We start from the raw sequence: 27895 nt of genomic DNA, 5'->3' as shown, positions 1-27895 counted from the left end.
TGGCAGCTTAAAAGTAATACAGTTCGCTCTAACCCTGTGTATTGTGTTATAAAGTTCAGTTCTGCCCTGAACTATTATAGTAAATGAGTGGGTGCGTGAAATTTCACATAGGCAGTATTTCGGCATATACCCATATCGTTATAGGTATAGCACGTAGACGCTTAAATTGTGTATGTCTATTAACTCGGAGGCGTTGACCGCCACCATCTCCATAGCCGGTATAATATAAGTTGTATGCTTCTCTCGAAGGTAATACGGTCTGATGTACGCCTCTTTGTAGCAGTGTCACCCGAGCCGGTAGGCGAGGATATGACACTGCTACAAAAAGGCGTACATCAAACCGTATTACCCGAGGGAGAAGCAAACAACGTATTACCGCCATGTTAAATGTTCAAAATATCATTTTATTTTATTTTGACTATATGACATGTAAACAAAATGGCGTCTGCCTCTCGACTGGATTTTTAATATCAGTGAAACATGTCCTTATATTGCGATCTTGGAAAATGATCCATTGTGATCAGATAAAATGCTCTGCAGGAATTGGTTGGTTTTGATCCTTGTTATGTCCTTGACAAGTTTGTAGTCTAAGATATGTTTACTTGCGTGTTGTAGCCTAATGGCTAAAGCTTCCGCTCGTCATGCTGAGACTCGGGTTCGATTCCCCACATGGGTACAATGTGTGAAACCTATTGCTGGTGTCCCCCGCCGTTATATTGCCAAAAGCGGCGTAAGACTCATCACACTCACACACTCATTTACTTGCGTCTACAGCTAACACTTAATACGCTGCCCACGCTGGATTCAGTTACTGTTTAACCCAACTGACACACTCAAAAGAGGAAATAGGCTGATCATGGTAGCTCTTCAACGATGAACGCGAAACAGTAAGCGACAGGTATAAGCCATTGAACACCAACCAAAGACAATTTCGTAGGGATGTTTTATTTTAAATGTTGACAAACATGATGGCAGCGGCTTGGACATCAGAACAGCAACTGAGGATCCGTTTCTGAAACACACAGGACAAGTGGTTATTTTGAAGAATCCGATAGTCAAAGAATTAATCAAAATATACTGAGTGAGTAAGAAGTACCCAGTGGTTAAAGCGTTTGCCCATCACGCCGAAGACCCACATCGATTCCCCACATGGGCACAATGTGTGAAGCCCATTTCTGGCGTCCCCCGTCGTGACATTGCTAAAATTGGCGTAAAACTGAACTCACTCACTGTGTGGTCGGAGTGTGTTAATACAGATACTTAGCGAAACACCCCTGACCTTTTAGGAATTACAGATTGTCTGCCCTGAGTGAATGCACAGTGTTGACCCTAGCCTTTAGCGAAAACCTGTCAAACGAAAGCTGTTACACGTCACTCTGACCCCAATGGGTATTATTTTAGTATTTTCTCACCGTTCAGTGTCTGATCCATTGTGTCGTTGAGAACCACATCGATGAATTCGCTGAGACTTGGGCTGACGTCACATCCGGATCCGCTGCACGTGCTGTTTGTCTCGGTAGATGCGGCGTCTGGCTGAAGGGGACTGAAATTGTTTCCAAATATCTCGGCTGTTTTTCTTTTCCGAAAGAGCTCCAATTCCATTGACATCGTCTGAAAATACACAAAATCTTCCCATGATATGTATCCCAGGCTTTTAAGGCTGGGATAACTGTTTCCATGATTGGATCCACATCACTTTCTTTGAAATGACCATTCGGCAACTCGGAAGGAATCAAGAGCCAAGCTGCCTGGGTGCCTATTCTCGAAAGTGTCCCAGCAAAGACAGATCCGAAGTAGTTAAGACCGGAGTTAGGTCATCCTACCGTTAGGACAAGACCCATTCTGGAAACGACCCTACCCCTGTCCTAACTTTTCGAGAATAAGGTATGACACCTATCCTAGACCCTAGGATCAAAGTTAGGATATCTTAGGGCTAAGATCCTTTCGAGAATAGGGGCCCTGGCTGCTCTCCGAGGGTCAAGTCCCAACGAACACACCGCATTATAAATTTATATTCACTGTCCGGCTTCGTCGCATCTTATGGTACGCCTGCAGCGTTCGCTCGTCACACCGAAGGCCTGGGTTTGATTCCCCATATGGGTACGATGTGTAAATATTTTCTGGAATCCCTCGCCGTGATATTGTTGGAATATTCCTTAAACCGTAAAACCTCACTCACTTTTGCCCAGAATTCTACAGTACCACATAACTCAACGAACATGCTAAGTTTTTCTTCCCTTCAGTTTTGAAGAGTTTAGATTATTAGTTAAATAAGCATTGGACATAGAATGGTCAACAAGCACCGGAAGGCTTGCATTAAGCAAATGTGCCCTGATTGCAGAATAAGCACGATTGTTTACGAATGAGAGAAAATTCTGGTCACGTGATATGCAAAATAGCCTGAGGTGAGGTGCACTGCTAAAAATCACTGCGCCAGAGAATGGACGGTGACTTACCTTGTTTTTGATGAAGTCGGCACCAATCAACTCATCCCCAACATCTGGAAACATAGAACCATAAACATGTCTTGACTTGTATTATTATTATGACAATAAAAAACAACAGGATACAACCACAGGACTGACTGACTGAGTTTGGTTTTACGCCGCTTTTAGCAATATTCCAGCAACATCACGGCGGGGAACACCAGAAATGGGCTTCACACATTGTATTCTTGTGGGGATTCGAACCCGGGTCTTCGGCGTGACGAGCCAACGCTTTAACCACTAGGCTACCCAACCGCCCCCCAACCACAGGAATGTATTGCTGCACACAAATATATTTAATATGTGTTCATTGATGAAATATCAAAATTATTCCCAAAATATATAATCGATATTTCACCTGGGTTAAAAACAAAACTTTATGCCGCAACAACTTAAATGTCTTCGAGCTTCGCATTTTCCGTACTCTTCTCACAATCCGTATTTTGTCATCACTTTGCGGTTGTGTCGAGCAGATGAACTGAACTCGAAGTACTTAAGTCGGTCCCTTCAACATCGACACAACTGTGTTTGTAACGTCATTGTACAGCCATGCTTACTTTCGCGAAAGGGCGTGGTGCCCGTGAACGACAGACAATAGCCAGGCTAAATCTGTGGTTCGAACCCCCGATCAAAGGAGTCAGGAGCCAGACCAACAGAGAGACGCATCGTTGCACATGGTGTTGCCGCACCATAGACGACCTATGCCTCCCGACAAATAATCACTAATTGTAACGAATCAGTGACCACATATCGATATGTGGTCCCCGGAAGAATGTAGCTCTAGTATGCGTAGAAATCTAAAGTATTGCTAACACTGACCTTGACATTTGACCGGTGACGTTGCATTGCAGACTGTGATGCCACCATTTTGAAACGGCTCAATCGTTGCCATGGGGATCTGTAGGTCGGCGTGAGTTGGTATGCACGAAAATTGTTTAGCTGTGTGGCCATAAGCTGTCTGCCATAACTGCATCTGAAATACAGTTTCAACATGGTTGACAGATAGGCCATTTTGGATTTGGATTTAACGTATGACGGGTTTACTAAATATTACAATCTCATTAAAGACTGATCTTAGCGCTCTGTGACGTTACAATACACAGACCCGAGAACCACCCAAGATGAGCCACTCATGAATAACCTTTTTTAAGATAGCAACGTGAAAAACAGCAAATGTTTTCTAACCATGCATCCTAAAGCTAAACAGGCGTTATTCTGAGGGACAGTTACAGGGTGTACAACTGAATCTGCAGCTTTTATGGGAGGAACACATATAAGAAACGACACTTTCCATAGCCAGTGGTAAGTACTGGTGTCAAATCTTGGCCATCTACTGGACATTCCAGAATTTTCTTTGGTTTAAGTTTATCAGCCCGGAATGTAAAGCTCGATAAAGTTATTCTGAAGGGACCTGCAGCCGGATGTCCTGAGATCTGTGCCTAGAGGAAGTAGCACTAAAATAAGATTTTAATGATATTGTTGAATGGTATGAATTTAATTTACTCCACTAATGTTATGAATTTTATTTACTTGCACCTCTCCATACACTCTGCGACTAGCTCACAGCGATCGCTCGGTGCTACCGAGACGGCAGCTTGGCGACCAGGGGGAAACTGCCGAGAGCTGCGGTATGATTTAGCTTCAGAGGCTCTCACCTCGCTACTTATAACATGTACGGCAATACGTTGGATAGTTAGCCTTTCGCCAGACAGACCCCATGCTCACTAAAAAAATGATTATTTCCTAAACTATTCCACCAATTTTCGTGAAATTTTGCATGCATCTCAGCAGTTATTCACACTATAGCAGAACGGAATTCAGGACACTCTCGATGACTTCATTAGGTTAATTAAGACTTAATTACAACAATACATTGAACATTTAGCTTTTCGCCAGACGGACCCCGTGCTCACTCAAAAGTCAATATTTCCTAAACTATTCAACCGATTTTCGTGAAATTTGGCATGTACCTCCGCCGGTAGTATACAGAATAGGGGAACAGGATTAGGGACTTCCCAGGGACCAGGGGCGGTATTCATAAAGCTTCTAAGAATTTTCTTAGTTTTTTACTTAAGTTTCCTTAGGAATTCCTAAGTTTAAGAAAACTTCTTAGTTTCTTTCTTAATCCAAACTAAGAAAAAATCTTAGCTAAAAATGTTCTTACAACTCAGAATCTTCTGAGAAGAAATCATAAAGCATGATGGGATCGTATGTACCGGTACTAGCGGTACGCGAATGACGTTTCGGAAAACCCCAAGTCTAATTTTAGTAACGGAAACGAACTCTTCAGCCGAAAAGATACGAAATAACTCTCTGTCGGTGTACATATCAAAAACATTCTTCCTAGTGTGAAAGTTTGCGTTTCCGTGAGCCGCCATATAAAATTACTTGTCTAAGTTTTTTCTCACAAGTTAAGAACGTTGTTATGGAAACTAAGAATTCTTAGTGGATTTAAGAATTCTTAACTCTTAAGACAATTCTTAGAAGCTTTATGAATACCGCCCCTGGTCCAGTTCCCCTATGTGTATACTACTCTACGAGGTTCTACAGCTTACATTCAACTCCTATTTGTCATAATTTTCATTAACAACAATTTTGATTCAAATTATAAAATACAATTCGATCTACCCTGGACAATATTTTAAATATAGAGAAACAAATATTTCTTAAACTGTCTTACCAGTGCCTTGGACTTTTCTTCTCTCAGTTTGTTGATCAGCATGTCTTTTCCCCGGCACACACCTGCACAGAGTCACACTGTCGACATTCATTTAACGGACACAAAAATGTTACCGCCAACATTCACCGTTGACCATTCATGTGATTCTCACCTTGTAAAACATCATCATTTAAGTGAATGAGTATGATTTTACGGCGCTTTTAGCAATATTCCAGCAGTATCAGGGCTGGGGACACCAGAAATGGGCTTCACACATTGTACCTATGTGGTGAGCCGAACCGGTGTGACGAGCGGACCCTTTAACCATTAGGCTTTCCATCCGTCTATCTATCCGCCCGTCATTATTTGATCAAATAAAGTACCTTTACCTGCATCATAACCTAACACTGAGCAGGCAAGGTATTCACATACAGTGCAAACTCCGTCATCCTAACCAGATCGCAGCACGCATTTATTTACAATTCAAAGTTCATGAAACATGCCTACATTGTTAACTAAGTTGCTCCAATTAAGATAGAGTATCATCGATCGGGTGTCGGGGCGGTCTAAGTGAAGAATGAAGTCTCACGTTTCAAAGCCGTGTATTTCTTCCTTATATCGGCGACTTTGACCTCAATTTCTGCCACGGTCACGACCTTCCACACCTCCAGTTTGGACAGCTCTTCCGACAGTCGCTCCACTTCCGCCTTGCTGGCATCGAATTGGTTCTGCAGCTCTTTCAGCTCATCTGTCGGACAACAAGACAAGGGACTTTTAGGAAGCGTAAATATTTTACATTGGGTTTCGACAGGTCTGCATCGTGTTGTTGGGCCCTCAGTGGCATTGACTAGTGTTGTTAGCTGTCCGAGCACCAACGGCATGAAGATTAACACGACTTATTGTAAAGGATGACATTCATTGATCTCGAGGTAACGAAGCATTTTGTGGGGTAACACTGTTTCTGTTATTGGTTCCTGAGAGAGTAAACTCCCTCTTTGTATGCAGTGACAGAAGCATGGATCGGGACAACCAATAGTGGTGGATCGGGACAACCAAGAGTGGTGGATCGGGACAACCAAGTGTGGTGGATCGTGACAGCCAATAGTGGTGGATCATGACAATCAAGAGTGGTGGATCGGGACAGCCAATAGTGGTGGATCATGACAATCAAGAGTGGTGGATCGGGACAATCAAGTGTGGTGAACAGGGACAACCAAGAGTGGTGGATCGGGACAGCCAATAGTGGTGGATCGGGACATCCAATAGTGGTGGATCGTGACAATCAAGAGTGGTGGATCGTGATAATCAAGAGTGGTGGATCGGGACAACCAATAGTGGTGGATCGGGACATCCAATAGTGGTGGATCGGGCCAACCAAGAGTGGTGGATAGGGACAACCAAGAATGGTGGGTAGGGACAACCAAGAGTGGTGGATAGGGACAACCAAGAGTGGTGGGTAGGGACAACCAAGAGTGGTGGGTAGGGACAACCAAAATTGGTGGATAGGGACAACTAAGAGTGGTGGATCGGGACAACCAAGAGTGGTGGATCGGGACAACCAAGAGTGGTGGATAGGGACAACCAAGAGTGGTGGATAGGGACAACCGAGAGCGGTGGATCGGGACAACCAAGAATGGTGGATCTGGAAAACCAAGAGTGGTGGATAGGGACAACCGAGAGTGGTGGATAGGGACAACCGAGAATGGTGGATAGGGACAACCAAGAGCGGTTGATAGGGACAACCAAGTGGTGGTGGATCAGGACAACCAAGAGTGGTGGATAGGGACAACCAAGAGTGGTGGATCGTGGACAACCAAGAGTGGTGGGTAGGGACAACCAAGAGTAGTGGATAGGGACAACCAAGAGCGGTGGATCGGGACAACCGAGAGTGGTGGATAGGGACAACCAAGAGCGGTGGATCGGGACAACCGAGAATGGTGGATAGGGACAACCGAGAGTGGTGGATAGGGACAACCGAGAGTGGTGGATAGGGACAACCGAGAGTGGTGGATAGGGACAACCGAGAGTGGTGGATAGGGACAACCAAGAGTGGTGGATAGGGACAACCGAGAATGGTGGATAGGGACGGGGGTGGGTTACTTACTGGTCCTGTGAAGTAGCTTCTGATTGGCTTCCAACAACGACCTCTTGTTGCTTTCGCACTGGTGTCTCAACGTCTCCGTCGTCCGCGACGTCTCCTGCTGTTCCTCCGTCGCCGATGCCATGCTCAGGTTCAGCTCACGTGATCGATCTATTTGTTGTACATAAATGAGTGAGTGAGTGAGTTAAGTTTTACGCCGCACTCAGCAATATTCCAGCTATATGGCGGCGGTCTGTAAAAAGTCTGGACCAGACAATTCAGTGATCAACAGCATGAGCATCGATCTACGCAATTGGGATACGATGACATGTGCCAACCAAGTCAGCGAGCCTGACCACCCGATCCCGTTAGTCGCCTCTTACGACAAGCATGGGTTACTGAAGATCAATTCTAACCCACATCTTCAAGGGTTAAGTGACGTGATGACGCTCTAACAAACGACACCAAGGTCTTACAAAAGGGCAACCTCGTAAGAACAGTCGCATTCACCTGAAATGATACGTATGATACACCTGATCTGCTCTCGGGGCGGATCGGTATACTCCGCAAAATACATAACACCAAGGACAGGTTAAAAACAGTGACCGAGGGAGTATTGTTTTACGCCCCTTCTAGCAATATTCAAGCAATATCACGAAGTTAGACACCAGAAAAGGGTTTCACACTTTGTTTTACACATTGGGGAATCGAAACGATTTTGACGTTACGAGCGAACGCTCTAACCAAGAGGCTACACCGCCACCCCCCTTAAAAGCACACATTAACTGCAAAATAAAGTAGACACCAATGTTCGATGGAGTCTAGAAATGATACAAACACAAAATGCGTTTTCGATGTGTTGTATCAAATTTAAAGTGTTGAGGAAGTTCAAAGTTTACAGAGTGTCCGGGGTTGTTTGCAGTTTTGATAGCATTTGTGAAGTGTATACTTCCCTTTGCCAGGCAGCTTAATGTAGGGTACATGTGTGTCTTGATAAACACCATCAGATAATGATATTTTAGTTAGTTGACAAACCTCACTTTTAATGAATGAAATCGAACAGGTCTGTCTGTGTTTCGACTGATTACAGCCAAGTAACGTTTCGATAACATTTGTATAGAGGTGTACCTTGAGTTGGAGACAAGGCAAACAGAAACACTTTCCATTGAGGGTTTACAGATGCCGACAATCGAGTTATCAACATCATGAGCATCGATCTGTGCAATTCTGATACGATGACATGTGTCGACCAATCCAGCAAGCCTGACCACCCGATTCCGTTAGTCGCCAATTACGACAAGCATGGGTTGCTGAAGACCAATTAAAACCCGGTCCCAGAGGTGTCGACCGAGGTAGGACTCGAAAAGCAGGACCGAAGTCAAAGATTTAAGTCATCGGGAACTTTCAGTCCGGCTTCACATTTACCTTGGAGTTCAGAGAGCAGCTCTTCATTATATGCGACCAGTTTCTCAACCCGCTGTTCCAGATTCACTTTCCCCATCTTTAGCCCCATCAGCTCTTCCTTTAGCCCCCCCCTCTCTCTTCCATCAACGTCTCCTTCTCCCCACGGAGACGTTCTACCGTTGCCTCGAGATGGCGCGTGTCCTCTGTAGGGATGAAGTTGAAACACGTCACACACGTCGCCACAGCAACATAGATAAATTGGATGCAGTATTTTCAATAAGATTATTTGAAGTAAAATCTGAGGTACCTGTTTTCCCGCTTCCGTGGTGTGTTCCGAATGTATCAACTGGATACAACCTCTTGAAACAAAGCCTTTATTTTAAAAAAAAAGCTTCAGGAATATTTTTTCTTTCTTTTTCCCTCTTTCTTTTGGTCTGTTTTCTTTCTTAAGGAAAATTATATTAAATCAACTGGAGACTACTCCAGTCTCTAACATGAGGCGAGTGAGTGAGTTCCGGCAATATCACGGCGGGGGGACACCAGAAATGGGCTTCACACATTGTACCCATGTGGGGAATCGAACCCGGGACATCGGCGTGACGAGTGAACTCTTTAACCACTAGGCTATCCCACCGCCATATAACATGAGGTAGCGATATCGATGTTTGGTTGAAGAGTGCTTCGATAATCGGTTTAGTAATGTAAAGGTCTACCAGCCTTATGTGAGTAGTTCACAGTACCTAGTGTAGCCTCGTCTTACGCGCTACAATTCCCTGTGCAGAGTTGCGTCCCTTGGGTGAAAACCAATCGTCGTGGATTCGATTCTAGTTTCGTCTCGATTATGTTTTAGGGTTTGTCAGCATCATTTACCTATATAGTAAACGTCAACACGTCAGGTGCTTGTACGCATGCGTAACTTTGCGCATAAAACCTCTGATAAATGGTCTGCACTCGCGAACAATATACCAAGATCTTGGCTAATAATACCTACCAGTTTTTCCCGACTGCGCATGTCTGAGTTGTGTTACTTCCTGTCTGAGATCTCGGACGAGTCCCTCCGTCTCCACCAGAATGCTGTTGCAGGCAACTGAAACCAATTAGTGTCACAAGATACCCGTGTGTTAAGAGTGACAAGATGCACGCATGCGTAGTGTGACAAAATGAACGCATGCTCGTTAAAAGAATATGCACGTGTGTTCTCTGTGGCAAGAACAACGTATGTTCACTGTGAAACGATGATGATGATGATGATGATGATGATTTTTTTTAATGGAAAAGCATGAACAATGTGAATGACCCCATAAAATATATGTACAAAGTAAGTGATCCCCCCTGCATGTCATGTACAAAATCAATGCCACGCCCCCAACTTCCTATCATATTTAAGCATATATTTTGAATATTTTCATGTACACGCACGCACGCACACACGCACGCACGCACGCTCACACACACACACACACACCTAGCAATAAATTATGAACGGTCCCCTAAAACTGTAGTTTAGACATTTCGAATAAGGTACACAGCAACACAGCAAAAGTCGGGACCAAAATAACCGAACCCAGTTCGATACATCCGCAAGTTCGTAATAAACGCGTTCGTGTTAAACTGACACAAGCTTAAACTGTAATAGTTCAGGGCAATTCTGAACTATCTTGCACTATGGGGTAAAGCGAACTATATGTCTTTAATATATATGTTACATAATCCGAAGGAGTGCGAATATACAGGAATGCACACAAAACTGATTGTAACGGTAATTCATCTTCTGGGCCCCACTACACTAAACGATCGCAGTGCTAAGGCGATCGTGTCTCCCGAACTTTAACATAGACTTGGTGGTAAGATCGTATTGTGGAACGGGTTCATGTAGCAGTTTGGTGAATGTACGGAGCTAGCATGGCATAGGTTAGATTGGCTGTTAAACGGAATTCACAAAGGACGGATACCGTTGACATAACTGTTATTGTAATCTACTGACTGAATGTTCTACAGCTGCCCTTGTTCGTTCCCTCATTCTTTCCAAGAATAGACTATTGTAATAGCTTGCTTTTAAACATCCCACAAAGGCTCTTAAACCATCTGCAACGCATAGAAAATATTGCGGCACGTATTGTGAGCAAAGCACCAAAATTCTCAAGCATGACCCCTATTCTGAAACAGTTACACTGGTTGCCCATAAGAGCTAGAGTGAACTTTAAAGTTTTAACCCTTGTCTACCAGTGCATACTAGGCACTGCTCCGGCCTATCTCAAAGAACTGTTCAAACCATATCTTCCATGCAGACAGCTTCGCTCCAGTGACAAAAACTTACTTCACATTCAAAAATGGAAGTTGAAATCCTATGGTTTTCGTTCCTTTCAAGTGGCGGCCGCGATGAACTGGAATGAGCTACCAGCTCACCTTAGAACAAGCCCAACAGTCACATGTTTCAAAGCAAACCTAAAGACATACCTTTTCTCTATGTTTTACAAGTGACTCCTAAATTCTATCTTGTCTGCGCTATGAGCATGCTGTCGGTGTGGATTTAGCGCAATACAAATGGACTAATTATTATTATTATTATTATTAATACAATGTACAGACGCCATTGATGCCGTGTTATAGTCGATGACGTAATGGAGTTGTACCCTAGTTAGAATGTCAATATCACTATTGAAAGTTGTCAGTAGTGTGGGGAGTGTAACTGGTGTCTTACTTCCGGATTTCTTGCCTTTTTTCTTTCCAAAGCACGTGACAGTGACTTCATCCGGGTCCTGTGCATCTGCAGCAGATATGAAAAAGGTATATACAAGGTCATAAAATGGAAAATCACTGAACACCGTGTGAATTTCCAAGCCAAGTGTGTACTTTCTGAATTACTCACCCGAGATATTTTTTGAAGATATCACCCGTTTAAGATATATTGTTTAATATGTTATTACACATTGTGTAATAACATTATTACGTGATGTGATGTCGTACGTATGACGCCAAAGTGGTATACAGTTATGACGTCACAATGCTAATACCTCTGTCACAATAGTACTAGACCTTGCTTGACTCGCGGAAAGCTGAGAGTCATCACACTCGTTGAATTCTTAGGAAAAAGGTACTTTGCTCGATTTTATTTTGCTAATGTTGGGTGAGTAATAAATAAAATGCTAAACTATGTCCCGTGTAATACCATATTTTATGAAACTCGTGAATGGTATTCAAATCATTCACTCGTTTCATAAATATGGTATTACACGGGACATCGTTTAGTATTCTCTATTAATCCGTCACTTTCTATGCAGGGTGATTCCTCACTATTCACTTCGGTATCAGAGAGGTGAGCTACAGTGGCCTTGGCCTTGCACTGGATGGCCCGCTCTCAGTTTCATGCGGCCAGCATAGTACCTCTACTACAGACAGCCGCCATGTGACTGTTTAGGGCGTTAGAGTGAGTGAGTGAGTGAGTATGGTTTTATGCCGCTTTTAGCAATATTCCAGCAATATCACGGTGGGGGACACCAGAAATGGGCTTCACACATTGTACCCATGTGGGGAATCGAACCCGGGTCAACGGCGTGACGAGCGAACGCTTTAACCCCTGGCTGCCGAGTTTTCAGGTGCACATTTTCATACGCTTTGAAAAGTGAACGTTGTGCGAGAATTGCGCTCGCGTGGTTCTGAATCTACGTAAGGCTATAAAATTACACAGAAATGTAGAATATTAAATTTCCTATCCGTTGGTATAAATATAAGTGCCACTACCTCGGCGGTTTGAGAAATAGACACTGCTAAATGTTGTCCAAATTTTTTGTTATGCGTTAAAAACAGTAAATTTCTCCGCTTTTATCGCGCACTGATAAAAGCACTGTGCTACGAAATTTCTTTTTTTGGCATCTTTACGGAAAGTGTGAGCGAAAAAATACAGCCTGATATCTGAACGACATAAGTGTATATGAATTGGATTTATGTGCTTATGCATAACATTATGCGCTCAACATTAAAAAATGACTCGCAATAAATGTCAAAATGGATTTTCTTCTACGACGTCAAACGACGACAGAGAGGTCATACACGTATAATGATAAGGGGGCATAACTCCGTTATGCTTAATACTAGGTCAATGTAACTCAGATCACATGGAGAGTATTTGTTGTGGATACGGACGCTATATTTTAGTTATTTTTTTGTCTCACGGTGAACCAAACTATTCCAATTCAAAGTTCCCCAATAAGAGCGGATACGCTTTGGTAGTTTCACAGTTTATAAGAAAGATGACAACGTACTACATGTGAAAGCACGTAATAGCGATTTGGAAGGCCCTATCCGATATATAAGTTAGTTCTTAGATTCCCATATTCCCCTGTTTGTGTAGATGTATTTTGACTAATTTTGCATCGTTATTACCAGAGTACTAGCCATATCTTCAAATGTAATGAAATTGCTGAAAATAATACAACATTTTAGTTGACGTCATTGCTTGTTTTGTGCATTTTGCGACGTCGGAAAAGACGACATTGGTATGCTGATTAGTATATATATCTCACCTAATTTCCGTTAATTGTGTGAAAGGTCTCGGCTTCTTTGTCAGAATTAACTTGCTCTTTTAGACAAAACATCAAATGACTGTTTTTTCCATTTAAATAGTGTCCTGAATATATCAACAATTAGACAGTTTGACTGTGTATCTTATCATGAGCAACACGGGCACCTGTTTGGCATCAATTTAACGTAAATGAAAAATAACACCCGAATATTTTGTTTAGGATAAGAATTTTATTTATTTATGATTATGTAGCTATTTCTCTTCATAAGTATGCAATGGAAAATGCAAAAAGATAGCTTTTATATATGGATTTAGTACGTACTATATATTAGAATATGGATGTAAGATTTGTCTAAATTAAGACATGACATGGTTTATATATTTTTAAACAATTTTCGTATAAATATAGTTAGAGTTTGATATCCTGTCATCATCACAAAATTTTAAATCGAATATGAATTGATTATATTATCGAAAACAATGATAGTGAATCACAAAACGTTTTCCGACAAACGCGCACCTGGCAATCAATATACATCATTGTTTTCTCTATAAAACGACAATACAAAATGTGCAAAAGAACAAGACAATTCCTTTAAATGTGTGTGCATATACATTTCTCAACATACATAAATCATTTTTCATTAAATATTATCAGTTTCACTATATAGGTTTAATCAAATCGCCGTTCATTAATCTGTTCATGTGAAACTGCAATATTAGTTCAAATGCATTGAATATTGTACATCATAGGAAGTAAAGTAATTGCAGTTATGGCTACGTTTTGATCTTCTAACACTTGTGTAAAGGTTTAGAATATAATGTACTGCACTAAATGCGTCAATTTCTTATGTAAATACAATGTATTATTCAAACAATCAAAACTTTCAAAGAATAAAAACACCGTAAACCCTATATGCACGTATGGTATGATATTGACAAGGCTAAATGTAGATACTGAGGTCAGTTTCATCAAAAGTATCTGAACTATCCCCAAAATATACATCATAATACTGACAGTGTCATCGGAAGGATTGGGCGATTGTGTTTTACTCTTGTTCAACCGACCTTCACCTCAAAGAAATTGCTTAATATGTACAACAATGTTGACGTATGACATCACTACCGATGACCTATTTCTTACAAAATGGCGGCTTTGCTGACAAGGATACACAGGATATTTGCGAGGACCCTTCCACTGATTCAGTGATCGTTTGTACATAAATATGACATGTGCAAGTAATCAGAATGATTCTGACTATCTGTGTATTGTTATATGTTTTATCGTTTTCTAATTGTAAGTAAGAGAAGAAGCCAGAAATGCTGATAATTACACTTGTCGTTCTGCGTGATTTTGCGTCAGTCATGGCGTCACGCTGCACGGAAACTTTGACAATTTCTTATGAATTATCAAATCATTTGCATTTTATCTATTTATAATTTCCTATTTTCTTACTACGATACTCTTTCCATGCCATATTCCAAAGGTATTGAGCAATGAATAGACGGATGAATGTTGGAAAATTTCAGAAAATGCTACGCAGTGTAAAAATCGGAATTTGTCTTTGTTTACATTTCGAACCAGCGCAGTCTTTCGAGCACAGCGTTCGTTTTCACACCCAATATGTTTTGTCTCATTTTATCTGGACAGTTGGTATTGGTGACAAAAGACTAGTTGCAATTTGATTCTAAAATGTATGGGGAATTCAGTGATGCATTTTTCGAAGCTGAATATGAAATATACGTGATGTAATTGGCGTCTCAATACCGGCCTTCGCGAAACATGATTTTGTAAACACTATCAATATGGCGGAGAGCTCTCACGGCGTTCGTGTAAGTGTATTTTCGAAAACATCCCAACCGATTCTAGATTCATCGGCAACGTTTCAGAATTATCATTAGCGATTTCATGTAAAAAGTGATATCGAGTGTTCATTAATAAACTCTGTCAAAAAGAAACGCAACCCCCTGTCCTCAGATATGAAAAATTCGTTTGAATGAAGTTATTGCTTCCAAACTAAATTTTATTCGAATGTATTGAAATGATACACGTAATTAATGAAGATTATCATCCAAACAACTGCATTTGTACGCATAAGTGTATTTTATTGCTTATTCCGTCACAACGCATGAAATGACCCTCATGGTGACTTCGCACAAAAACCACATGCAAATCATGAAAATGGCAGTTAATGTAGGGTGTATAAAAGCCCATGTGCTTCCGTATTATATTCATTCATTTGTCGCCGAAAAGCTGTGTTAAAATGCCACGATTGAGTGCTGCCGACCGAAATATCGCCATTGGTCGTGTTCAAGCCGGAGAAAGTTTTGGAACTGTTGCGGCACCTAAATGTTCACAAACAACGATATCCCGACTTTGGAGCCGCTACAACAACTTCAATTTGACCAACGATCGCCCGAGAAGTGGAAGGCCAAGAATCACGACCCCTTCAAGATCGGTACATCCGGGTCCATCACCTGCGTAATCGGCATGCCCTACCAACCGTGACTGCCACACAAATACCAGGTTTGAGGAGAGTGTCAGCTCAAACGATTAGGAACCGCCGTCTGAAAGAAGCGGGTTTACGTGCCTGTAGACCAGTTGTTGACCTGTACTACGCCCCCTACATCGACGCCGACGACTCAGGTGGTGCAACAACGTAAGGATACGGACTTTACAAAAACTGGAGGCGAATCTGGTTTTCTGATGAATCACGTTTTCTTTGCAACGTCACGACGGAAGACAGCGTCTGTATAGGAGACGTCATAACGTTTTGCGCCCATCTGCGTCCGACAGGTGGACAGATTTGGCGGAGAAAGCGTCATGGTTTGGGGAACCATCTCATACAACCAGAAATCAGACTTGGTGATCGTTCCAGGGAACCTGACAGCCCAACGTTACATCAACCACGTGTTAGAGCTTCACCTTCTCCCGATTATTGACCAACAGACACAGATTTTTCAACGGGACAACGCCCGGCCTCATACTGCACGTGCAACAATGAACTTTCTGCAGAATTCCAACGTCAATGTCTTGCCATGACCCTCCTAAATCACCAGACCTCAACCCTATTGAACACCTGTGGGATACTCTGGATCGACGCGTACGTCAACGTCAGCCGCCGCCACAGACGCTGCAACAGCTCGCCGTTGCACTGCAGGAGGAGAGTGGAGAGCCATTCCCCAGGAAAGAATCCGGCGTCTTATCCGTTCTTGTCCAAGGAGATGCCGTGCAGTGATTGCAGCGTGTGGTGCTCATACGAGATACTGAGAAAGACGCCCCCTGGTGACAAACTGGTGTCTGTGAGATGACTTTTGAAATGACAATTTTAAACATGCCCATCTGGGTTATTATTCTGCCAAATTTCAGACTTCTGTCTTAAATAATAAAATGCCGTGTCGTCCTAAAACTTCAGATCAAAATCTCTAAAATACAGGGTTGCGTTTCTTTTGACAGAGTTTATGTTACTTTTGAAATTCAATACTCCCAGTAATTATCCGATTTTCACATTTCAAACATTGTTCATGACGTCACGTCATCATGACAAAGTGATATTTTGCCCTAGAGCATCGTATGAAAAATATGAACCCCGATATGTTCGCCCTCGTAGGTAATAAACATATTTTTGTGGTTCACATTCTGAACCTGTATACTCGTCATCTTGACTCTCCGTGTACCACTTAGTACTTGCTCAAGGTAAACGGTAATGTCCGGACTGTGAAGACTGTACAATGTGACGCCATGTACCCCTCTCTGCCTCACAGTGCATTTACTCCCCACGATTGAGTTCATTACAATCGTAAAAACACTTAGTTGTCCTGATAAAGAAGAAAATAAATTGCTCACCGCTATTGCCGCGCCTGCTGCTTAAATTCATGCTGTAGTCGACCTAACTCGACCAGACTCCCGTGTCCACTAACTGTCCAGTTTCTCTGAATGCCCTCCAGATCTCGGGCGTTGACGATGGCGTGTTCATGTACACGTCCCTACACCTAACAAATATCGGTGTCATATACCACAGCAATTAACGCCGTTAATCAGGAAGCGCTGCGTGTTTGATGTTGGGGAACCCCTTCAATCTGAGAATGAATCTGGAAGTTCTTACAACAGGGATGATCTTGACTTAACACCTCGGTATTACGGTGCATCGGACAGCAATCAATATAGATGGTGCGCCAATTTTCCTACTGCATGGCCGGCGTGAGGAACGGCACGCTCTGGAAGGTTGCATGAATTAGTAATGTCGTCGACTATACTGGCGTGATGGAGGGGAAATGGCACGAGACACGCTGTTTTGCAACTTTATGAAGGACATGTTTTTCTTGATGATGTAGATAATAAACTCAACAATATCATCACCACTTGTGAAAGGTATCGAATCTTCAACAACAGCCACCCCGACCCCAATCCCCTCTCTGTCGGCGAAAGTCGATGTAAGTCGATAAATATTAACTTTTCCATACAAACCAAATCTTTCAACCTTTTTTCACTTTTTAAACATTAATAACAAGTGTACTGAGTGTAAAAGGTACAGCTAACAGCTTCAGTGGCTGAGAGTTTAGTGATGTAATTTCATTGTGAGGTTACAATGATATGCAAGGCGATATCTCCTATCCCGAGTTCTTGTGGTCAATCAAGTACCTCTGCAATAGGCCACTGAGATAGGATGATTCGCGACATCTTACGTTCCATTAAACAATCGACATTCATTTTCATGCTGGCAGTAATACTAAAGTACACGTATTCAAGAAAGGTCGTATCTACAAATCATATACTATCCCAAAAAAGAAACGCATAGGCGTTTGTATTTTTAAAAATCTATTAATTACCAATTGTGTTCAAACAATCGTCAAAATATGTGACAAAAGTGTTGATAACATGATTTTACACTATTGCACAAGTGAAAATCGACTTTACCTGAAAAAGAATTAAAAAGGCATCGCAACAACGCAACAGAAATCACCTTGAACTTGAAATTGTGCAGCAAAGAGCATGCACTGTCTGGCTATACAAATCCAGATTACTTTCGGAAATCGGCATTCGTTTTGAAGGAGTTCAAGGTCAAATCACTACGCCACTTCTTGACGCTGCGACACGGAACATCGCCATTGAAAGAATGCACGCTGGAGGTTACCAATTTTCTGTTGCCAAGCGTCCGAATGTTAGTCTGAGCACGATATCACTGCTTGCAGCTCGTTACAACCCAACAGATATAACAAATGACCGTCCCCGTACAGGCAACACTCGAGTCACCACTGCAGTTACAAGAAACAGAACATTCACCATACATACCCGATCCGGCTTTCTTCACACATTCAAAAAACAGGAAATCGGTTTTCGCACCTACCTTTCTTTTTGGTGCACAGACCCATCTCGAAATATTACCGTCTACCTTTGCAAGTACGTACGTAAGTACAGCAGTGAATGAGTTTACTTTTACGCCGCTACGCCGACCCGGAAGTAGAAATGTGGGGACACCTTTTTATAGCTTATAGCGCGCTTTGCGCGAGCACGCGCCGAAGGCGCATTTGCTGCCTTCGGTAGTAAGTGACGCGCGCAGCGCGTCATATATATAGAGAAGCACGCGAGAGCGGGCTGATCTCCGTTAGGAGACATTTTAGACGAAATTAGAGGTCATTTTCGTGTTTTACTGGCAAAGTTTAATTTAAAACTTCGTCTGAAAGACGATAGTTTTAAACACGAATTTTAGTAATGCTCCAAAACATCAATCCAATCGTTAGTAATCAAGGGGAAATCCCGATGACGTTCCTTTTATCTGATTGGTCAATTGTGGACGCACGTGTCGAATGTTCCGAATAAGGTAGTCGGTTACTACGACTGCCACAACTTGTGACAGTGAATCATAGTAAGGAATTTGTGAATGTAGAGAATGGTGCGTGCATTCTTAAAATTGAGAGTACGTGGAGAGCGGTGAAAGCGTCCCTGCCCAGGTATGGAACTACGAAAGGATTGTATGATAGTTATTTTGTGGAATACATTGTGAGGAAGAAATATTTACGTTGTTCTGATGATCCTTTCGTTACATTTCTTACTTTTATCCGCCGTGTATTTGACCCCCAAAAAAACCCATGAATATTTTAAAATGGTTGAAAATGAAAATAAAGAAAATGCCATGCAAAATGAAAGCACAGATGAATTTAATTCAAGTGCAGATTTGTTCTTGTAAGGTAAGTCAATTCAGGGGCAGATTTGTTCTTGTAATGTAAGGTAAGTGAAGCGTTTCGATATTTGTTTTCTTGCTGTGCTACATATCATGTAAACTTACCTGTTTTGTTTATTGTAAATGAAAATGGAAAAAGAAGGATACAATGAAGCATCTAAGGGCTAAAATGTTTCATTTCAACGAAACAATACATTACTGGGGTATTTTTACGTCAGCGTCTTCTTAAAATATGAATAAACATTGCAATTGACAAACCCAGAAAAAAATACAAACCCTAAAACATTGTTGAGGAACGAAGGGCTAGAGAAGATTATCGATTACTATCCAAGGGTAATTTTATGGGCCAAAACAAGGCCTAAACAGCGATGTTGTTATTCGCTGGAGCAAACAAAAAATGGCGTCAGCGTTAGTGCTCGCTTCGATGTAAATATGGCTTCTGCGCATGTCTGTAGCGAAACTTCCGGGGACCCGTAAAGTGCAGTTTACCCCATTGTGTGAAGCCCATTTCTGGTGTACCCCGCCGTGATATTGCTTGAATATTGCCAAGAGCGGCGTAATATTAAACACACTCACTACAGTGACTAACGTTAGCTATACGCATTGAAAAAGAAGATGCACTTGAATTTATGTCCGCTTCACTGCGCATAAATACAACTGACATCACTGCCGAACTTCTGACTCGTCTAAAAAGGTTCAGATGCAGTAGTCAGTCAAACCACACTCCGGCACAGCGATGACTTACATAACATCACTGCCACAGGCTAATTTGCATATCACGTGATCGGACTTTTCTCTTGTTTGTAATCAAACGCGCATATTCATAATAAGAAGAGACTGGACTCACGAAAGCTTTGCGGCGCTCTCTTCATAATGTTTTACATTGTTACATATACATTCTTCCACAAATGCGACAGTTAGGTCTATGACAGTACATATTTAGATATCAAACTGGCTGCACCGTTTGCTCTCCGTCGGGTTCGATGACAGCACGTGGAGCCGTACAACCTATGTAAACAAAGGATCGCTACGCAAATCGAAATAGTGTTACATGTTTTTGGATATTTTCTCAGTGAAACTAATTCATTCTATTAAAGATGATTAGTTAGATGTGTAGACTCGTCAAAAAAATAAGAGTAAAAGAAATCTGTACATTATATTGAATGAACGGTGCAAGATGTGACGAATCGTCACATTTTTCTGGCCTGTGGCAGAGGAACTATGCTGGCTTGCCGCATGGAACTCTGGGTAGGAGAGTGCAGTCAAACAGTACCAATTACTGCTACTTCAACCAGCACGTTGAGAGACCATTCGTCACCACTCGCCCCTCTTTCCGTAACCTGCAAGAAGTCGATATTCGGCTTGTCCCGGAATAACAAGAGTTGGTCACGAATGGTTGAGAGACGTGAGACTCCATGGTAGTTACATCCTTAATAGTTCCTATATTAAACCAGGGAGACTCTATAAGTTGTGGAGTATCCCTGATTAAACTTATTGTTTTTTACGTCAGCTATCGTTTATGATGAAGCTAAGTCTAACTTCAAAATGGACATTTGAAAAATGCCCTTTGTAATACGATATCATCGCACACTAATTTGCATAAAGCCATGGTCTGTTCCAAATAAGTCACTTAGGACTTAGAAAAACCCAGCATTTCTCATGTTTGCACTAATCTCTCCTCAGTAAAGTCCTTTTCTCCGTTTCTTATCTCCATACCACTGAGTTTGTAGTTAGGCCGAACTTAGTTTAACATATATTTCACATGCTCACTACATAAATTGTAGATATAAACGTGAAACACACACACACACACCAGTTTTATTCCATTTCCGACAGTACTTTAGTCCTCAGACAGGATACCCTGCAGTTTTGATTTAGTTGTTTCTTGTTTAACTTCCACTCAGCAATATTCCACCTACATGACCGCTACCTTCCGGCTGAGTCTCTGCCAAACAATCCTGTGATCGATATTGTGGGCAACGATCCACAAACGTGCCACCCAATCCATCTCTAACGACTTGTTGAAATATGAAACAAAGTCCACACAAACCATAGCACTCTTTACTTGCATAAGAGGAACCTGTCATTTTGGGTATTTTTTTTAGAAAATAGACTAACATAGATTATTACCCTGGAGTAATCTAGAATCCATCACTAAAGTATGTACAACAGTAACAAGGTATTTAAACCAGCAAGAAACAGTACAAAATATACAATATCAATTTCATATACCGATGCATTAATACTTGTTATCCAGATGGATTAACTCCATCCTTAGATAACAAAAACAATATCAAAGACTCAGAGAGGTATCCAATGTAAGTCAAACATCCTGTCTAATGACATTGAAATATACTGATGGAAAATAATAAGGGAACATATGAAGTATAAGTGTTGCTATATTCTATTCCACGTTTCTTCCAATTCCATGCTCTGTAATGCACTGTGGGTGAAAATATGGTAGTGAGTTGGTACGGTTTTACGCCGCTTTTTGCAATATTCCAGCAATATCATGGCAGGTGGACACCAGAAATGGGCTTCACACATTGTACCCATGTGAGGAATCGAACCTAGGTCTTCAGCTTGACGAGCGGACGCTTTAACCATTAGGCTACCCCAATGCCCCTGAAAATATGGAAATATATACAGGAACACTTACACTTTCATGTTTTCCCTTATTTGTTTCCATCAGTACAGGTATGTTTCCGTAGTATAAATATATACTACTCAGTATTTGCAAGGGATCACAATTGTGATCTTCAGCCAAACCTGCAGATCTTGAGCAGTAAATAGAGAGGAACAGTGCAGAGGGAAAGGATGTTTTTCTGCAGGACCAAACGCATAGAAGATGAGGAAAAGGTGTGGTTCCTGCAGCTCATCTGATATTTCAATACATCACTGAATAAGGCATGAGTAAGAATGTCAGGTTAGATGAAACAGACAGTTTAAATAAGTCTTTTACAAGGTACAGTTTCTACAACAGTGGTTTACTTGTACAGTGGTTGGTAAGGATTTACTGGGGTAAATCAAAACACACAACAACAATATAATAACTTAAAAACCATAAAGTAGGGACAAAGACCTGGAGCGGGAATTAACCGAACTGCTGGGGTGATTAATACCAAGTTAGGGAAACTGTATTTGCGAGGAGATTGAAACTGCTATATATGTAATAAAATAGGAAACCGATGAAATGTGCATCAATAATGTTTCAAAGCAACAATTACAGTCCGTTTGAGTCAGAAACTGACCGATGAATTGCAAATTTTATCATTGTACAAAATTGCCACATAAATAGAAATAGTACACATGTTTATCATTTACTAATACCCAACAGCTTTCTTATATTTGAAAATTTTCCGGACTCCACCAAAAATGTTCTTTGAGAAACTATCATTAAAATTTTGACACAATTCACTATTTGTTACCAGGGAGGAGTGCAGAGAAAGGGACAGCCAGGTGTTAGAGAAGCACGTGCACAAGTGCCCACCAAGTTATTGATTCATTAGTCTGTGCTGTGCCGTCTCCATCCTTTCTTGCACACCTGGCTGTCCCTTTCTCTGCACTCCTCCCTCGTAACAAACAGTGAACTGTGTCAAAATTTTAATGATAGTTTCTTAAAGAACATTTTTGGTGGAGTCCGGAAAATTTTCAAATGTAAGAAAGCTGTTGGGTATTAGTAAATGATATACATGTGTACTATTTCTATTTATGTGGCAATTTTGTACAATGATAAAATTTGCAATTCATCGGTCCGTTTCTGACTCAAACAAGCTCGGACCAGTTGGGTTTAATACTGTTTTGAACATTATTCCAGTTATGTAACCACATGTCAGCTTACTGTTGGAGGAAAGACTGAAATAATGCAACTGCTGACAGTTAATACTTTGATGCCATGAGCAAGGATATTGTGCTGACAAACCTGAATACAATTAGGGCAAACCAGTTTCAAACCCAAATATGGGTTTTAGGCATGTCAAAGAGATGCAGCTCCGCTCAGCTAATTGCAGTGCCTTAGATGACTGGGACATCACTGCTCCCTTCCACTATGGGATTCCCAAGGTCACTGGTACCCCATGGTGTGATCAAAACCATATAGGGTAGAAATGCTACAGTTGCACCCAGGGTCCAGTTCCATAAAATACTGACTGAGTTTACTTTTACGCCGCTTTTAGCAATATTCCAGCTATATCACGGCGGGGGACACCAGAAATGGGCTTCACACATTGTGCCCATGTGGGGAATCGAACCCGGGTCTTCGGCGTGACGTGCCAACGCTTTAACCACTAGGCTACCCCACCGCCCGTTCCATAAAGTAATCTTTGTGATAAGACAAGAGTAACTCTCATTCTTTAACATAGGCTCATGACCATTATGGCTCAAAGATTGCTTTTCTTGAAATGGGACATTGGCCCATTCCTCAAAGGTATCTTAGTACTGATGCCATTAATCTCTAAATTGAAGCTGAGCTACAATCATCTCAGCACTAGTATTTTTTTGTGGAATGGTGCCGGAACCAGTTGTGCCTTCTCACCTGATGACACTGTTTTTCATGCTATCAACCCTTCATAAGCCTGGTCCAGTCTTAATAACTAACATGTGCTACAATAACCTTGCTGAAGTATTGATAACAAACATTCATGTAGTGAAGTCAGTTCAGCCCATTAAAAAGCCAACTACAGACTGTATATGCTGCCAGCAATAACCTGATCCGTGTTTATGTTTATGACACTGGATTTTGATGGAATGTATGTGTGCTGCCTAACAACATGGATGAACACAAGCTGCCCTAGAACATGTAAGCACACTGGCTACCCAGCAACATGTAAGCACACTGGCTGTCCAGGAACATGCAAGCACACTGGCTTCCCAGCAACATGTAAGCACACAGCCTGCCCTGGAACATGTAAGCACACTGGCTGTCCAGGAACATGTAAGCACACTGGCTACCCAGCAACATGTAAGCACACTGGCTGCCCAGGAACATGTAAGCACACTGGCTGCCCAGGAACATGTAAGCACACTGGCTGCCCAGGAACATGTAAGCACACTGGCTGCCCAGGAACATGTAAGCACACTGGCTGCCCAGGAACATGTAAGCACACTGGTTGCCCAGGAACATGTAAGCACACAGCCAGCCCTGGAACGTGTAAACACACAGGCTGCTCAGGAACATGTAAGCACACTGGCTGCCCAGCTACATGTAAGCACACTGGCTGCCCAGCTACATGTAAGCACACTGGCCGCCTAGCAACATGTAAACACACTGGATACTCATGAACATGTAAGCACACAGCCTGCCCTGGAACATGTAAACACACAGGCTGCTCAGGAACATGTAAGCACACAGCCTGCCCAGGAACATGTAAGCACACAGCCTGCCCAGGAACATGTAAGCTCACAGCCTGCCCTGGAACGTGTAAACACACAGGCTGCTCAGGAACATGTAAGCACACAGGCTGACCAGGAACATGTGAGCACACTGGCTGCCCAGGAACATGTGAGCACACTGGCTGCCCAGGAACATGTAAGCACACAGGCTGCTCAGCTACATGTAAGCACACTGGCCGCCTAGCAACATGTAAGCACACTGGATACTCATGAACATGGAGGCACACTGGCTGCCTAGGAACATGGATACAGATTGGCTGCCTAGCAACATGTAAGCACACTGGTTGTCCAGTAACATCAATGCACACTGGCTGCAAAGGAACATGGATGCACACTAGCTGCAGTCACTAAAGGAGTTTGTCATAGACACTGTTGGAGACACAGGTTGTGCTGGACACAAGTAAGCACTAACTACCCATGTAGAACATAGACCCATTATTGAACCTTGACTTAACACTAATAGCGAAACAACAGCACTGTAACACTTTCACCTTAATATAGATTTATGACTGTCCAAATGATATAACTAGGGGTGAAATGATACACCGTTTCATCATGAGTTTTCATGTAGTGATACGAAACACACCTTTTTCAGTACACATGTAAGATGAAACACTTGCTAAAATACTTACTTGCTTGACACCTCAACCCCTTGCATTTTGTCAGCCAAATATCACATAGATGAAATGAAATTCGATTTAAAGTTTAAAAAACCCCAAGAGCTCTGGGCATATGTCAAGAATTAATTCCCTTGGTATCTGCTCTGAAATATTTATATTTAAGTTTCCATGCAATTTGACGTGACTGACTGACTGAGTTTGGTTTTACGACGCATTTAGCAATATTCCAGCAACATCATGGCGGGGGACACCAGAAATGGGCTTCACACATTGTACCCATGTGGGGATTCGAACCCGGGTCTTCGGCGTGATGAGCCAACGCTTTAACCACTAGGCTACCCCACCGCCCACAATTTGACGTGAACAAAGGTATCGTGATATGTATCATATCACAACCCTGATGTATCATTTCACCCCTATTCACAGGGAGACTTACAGCTGTCACAGTGCCATGACTTTATCGTAACGCTTACAGTCCATGATAGACAAATGACTGTTGTGCAGCTAGGAACTAGGGCTGGGACGGGTAACCCAGATAGCCGGGTGGGTGGGTAACGAGTTGGACCTGGGTACCCGGTCTCAATACCCGAACCGTTATGATCATGTGACTAATAGATTAAACAATGTAATATGTTATTCTTACATGATTAACAGGTTGTATTGTCTTTGAAGATTTAGGCATAATTTACAGTCGCTTCTTATGAACTTAATACATGGTTAAGATATTGAAAAACTCCAAATTTTAGCCTCCCAGCTGAAGAATATATTGTCATTTCTTGCAAATTTGATGTCTGGAATTAACATAAGGGTATCTGGTAAGGTAGGGTAATAGGGGGTGGGGTACCCAGGTAGAAAATTTTGACTCGTCCCTGCCCTACTAGGAACGTATCAGAACTCTCACAGTTCAACTGATTTACAACTGTTTTAGGAGTCCTGTGGCTCATTGTACAAAATGACCTTAGGGGCTTGACTATAGTCATCCTGTACTCTAAAACAAACCTATGTTTAGACAGACTAGAAACTAGTCCTGGAGATCTTGAAATATGTTATGCTTTATGTAATTAAGGACATGTTAAGTGTTAAAGTTACACTGAATTATCTCATCTGGTTGGGTTGGTTTGTTGTTTAACACCTCACTCAGGAATATTCTAGCTATGTGAGGACTATCTGTAAATAACTGAGTCTGGACCAGACAATCAAGTGAACAATATCATGAGCATCGTTCTACGCCATTGGGATATGATGACATGTGTCATTCAAGTCAGCAAGGCTGACAGCCCGATCCTGTTAGCCGCCTTTTTCTAATGTAAATTCATTGACATTTTCATCTATGGAAACTGATATGACTTTTCTTACATTTTGACTCTCAGGTCAGTGCCAGGTGACCCACAAACGCTACAAAATAAATACACATCTGGCAAAAGACAAACACTTCTTGTCTTGTAATCACTTTTCTGTGAAAATGAACATACACACAATGCTAGCCCTATCAAAAAATCTACTAGACACACGATAGGGGGCTAGTAAGCAAGTATTAATCTCTCATGCTGCAACCATGAAACCTCATTACGCTGACGGTAAGGGTGAAAGGTCCATATATTTGTATATACAATACAGCACACTGACAAAATACCATGCTCATGATGACCTTCACCTTGACCTTGACCTTTGGAACATGTTAACCAGTAATATCAATGATATTATTCACGCTCCTGACTTTGGCATACACACAAAATATAATAGTTCAACAAAATTACATTAACTTGACTGTCCAAGTTGAGGTAATAAATAACTTTGTTTGGACATATCTTAACCGTGAACCAGTAAAGAAAAGGGCTGTCTACAAGCATGCAGAATGCTGGTACACAATCTCTGTCATAGCTCACAATGCCTCACACATATGTGAGTCTCATGACTTACTGTTTCTGAAATAATGGATCAGCTATTCCATTTAAAGCTGTTTAAATCATTCAATTTGATCCTCCATAAAAGAGAAATGTTCTCACCCTTGACAACCCTACACACAGGCACGGGACTGTCTCAGAAGATTAGAGCTGATCTACAATATAAAGCCAGATTAACTCCAATTTCTTGATTATGGATTTTCTTGAAATTTACCAAATTAGTTGAGACTACGAACATATTGAAATACTGACAGTGGCAAATGGAGATGAATTTCCAATGAAACAAAAATACAAACAAAAATATTTAAAAAAAAGTAATTTTAATATCAAACAATATGTTATGAATTTATTTTACATAGGGAAATTTGAAGAAAGTCCATAAACAAATAATGAGTGGTCGATTTAGGTTTTACACAATACGATGGCAGGTGATAACAGAAATGGCTTCAGACATTATACCAATGTGGGAATCTGAACCCTGGTCTTTGGTGTGATGGGAATACTTTAACCACTAGGTTAACCATCCCTGAATAAACAAAGAAGCCTTAATGTTGAATAGATTATATATCTGATGTCTCAGTGGCTGCATAGATTATATATCTGATGGCCTTCATTCATTCCTGTGGGTGGCTGCTCCTTGTTCTCAA

At 41.7% G+C, this 27895-nt stretch overlaps 1 protein-coding gene across 2 annotated transcripts; it reads right to left on the bottom strand.

Moving 5' to 3' along the window:
- Positions 1-929: 929 nt before the first annotated feature.
- On the bottom strand, positions 930-18552 carry LOC124275814. Of its 2 annotated transcripts, XM_046711490.1 has the most exons (12): positions 18500-18532; positions 16999-17144; positions 11331-11396; positions 9621-9716; positions 8651-8832; positions 7250-7396; positions 5735-5893; positions 5167-5228; positions 3306-3459; positions 2457-2500; positions 1413-1611; positions 930-1012 (listed from the first exon to the last, which is right to left on the bottom strand). In XM_046711490.1, exons 5-12 carry the CDS (start codon positions 8736-8738, stop codon positions 987-989), a joined length of 879 nt encoding a protein of 292 aa, XP_046567446.1. In that variant the 5' UTR covers positions 8739-8832; positions 9621-9716; positions 11331-11396; positions 16999-17144; positions 18500-18532; the 3' UTR covers positions 930-986. The 2 variants fall into 2 exon arrangements, with proteins under 2 accessions (XP_046567446.1, XP_046567447.1); XM_046711491.1 differs by lacking the exon at positions 16999-17144 and having other exon boundaries at positions 18500-18552.
- Between the last annotated feature and the right edge of the window lie 9343 nt (positions 18553-27895).

Source organism: Haliotis rubra, unplaced genomic scaffold (genome assembly GCF_003918875.1).
Source record: "Haliotis rubra isolate DU_JTF1 unplaced genomic scaffold, ASM391887v1 Scf203, whole genome shotgun sequence".
NCBI classification, from domain to species: Eukaryota; Metazoa; Mollusca; class Gastropoda; order Lepetellida; family Haliotidae; genus Haliotis; species Haliotis rubra.
The sequence above is the reverse complement of the archived record's forward strand: the minus strand, read 5'-3'. Positions and strand labels throughout refer to the sequence as shown.

What these genes read in the sequence shown, in the direction of transcription:
- LOC124275814 (XM_046711491.1), bottom strand. Translation starts at nt 8,738, where the DNA reads ATGGGGCTAAAGATGGGGAAAGTGAATCTGGAACAGCGGGTTGAGAAA. An exon ending in CCGACTTCATCAAAAACAAG is followed by an intron (nt 1,612 to 2,456) that starts GTAAGTCACCGT and finishes GTGTATTTTCAG; the next exon opens with ACGATGTCAATGGAATTGGA. An exon ending in AATGGATCAGACACTGAACG is followed by an intron (nt 1,013 to 1,412) that starts GTGAGAAAATAC and finishes TGTGTGTTTCAG; the next exon opens with AAACGGATCCTCAGTTGCTG.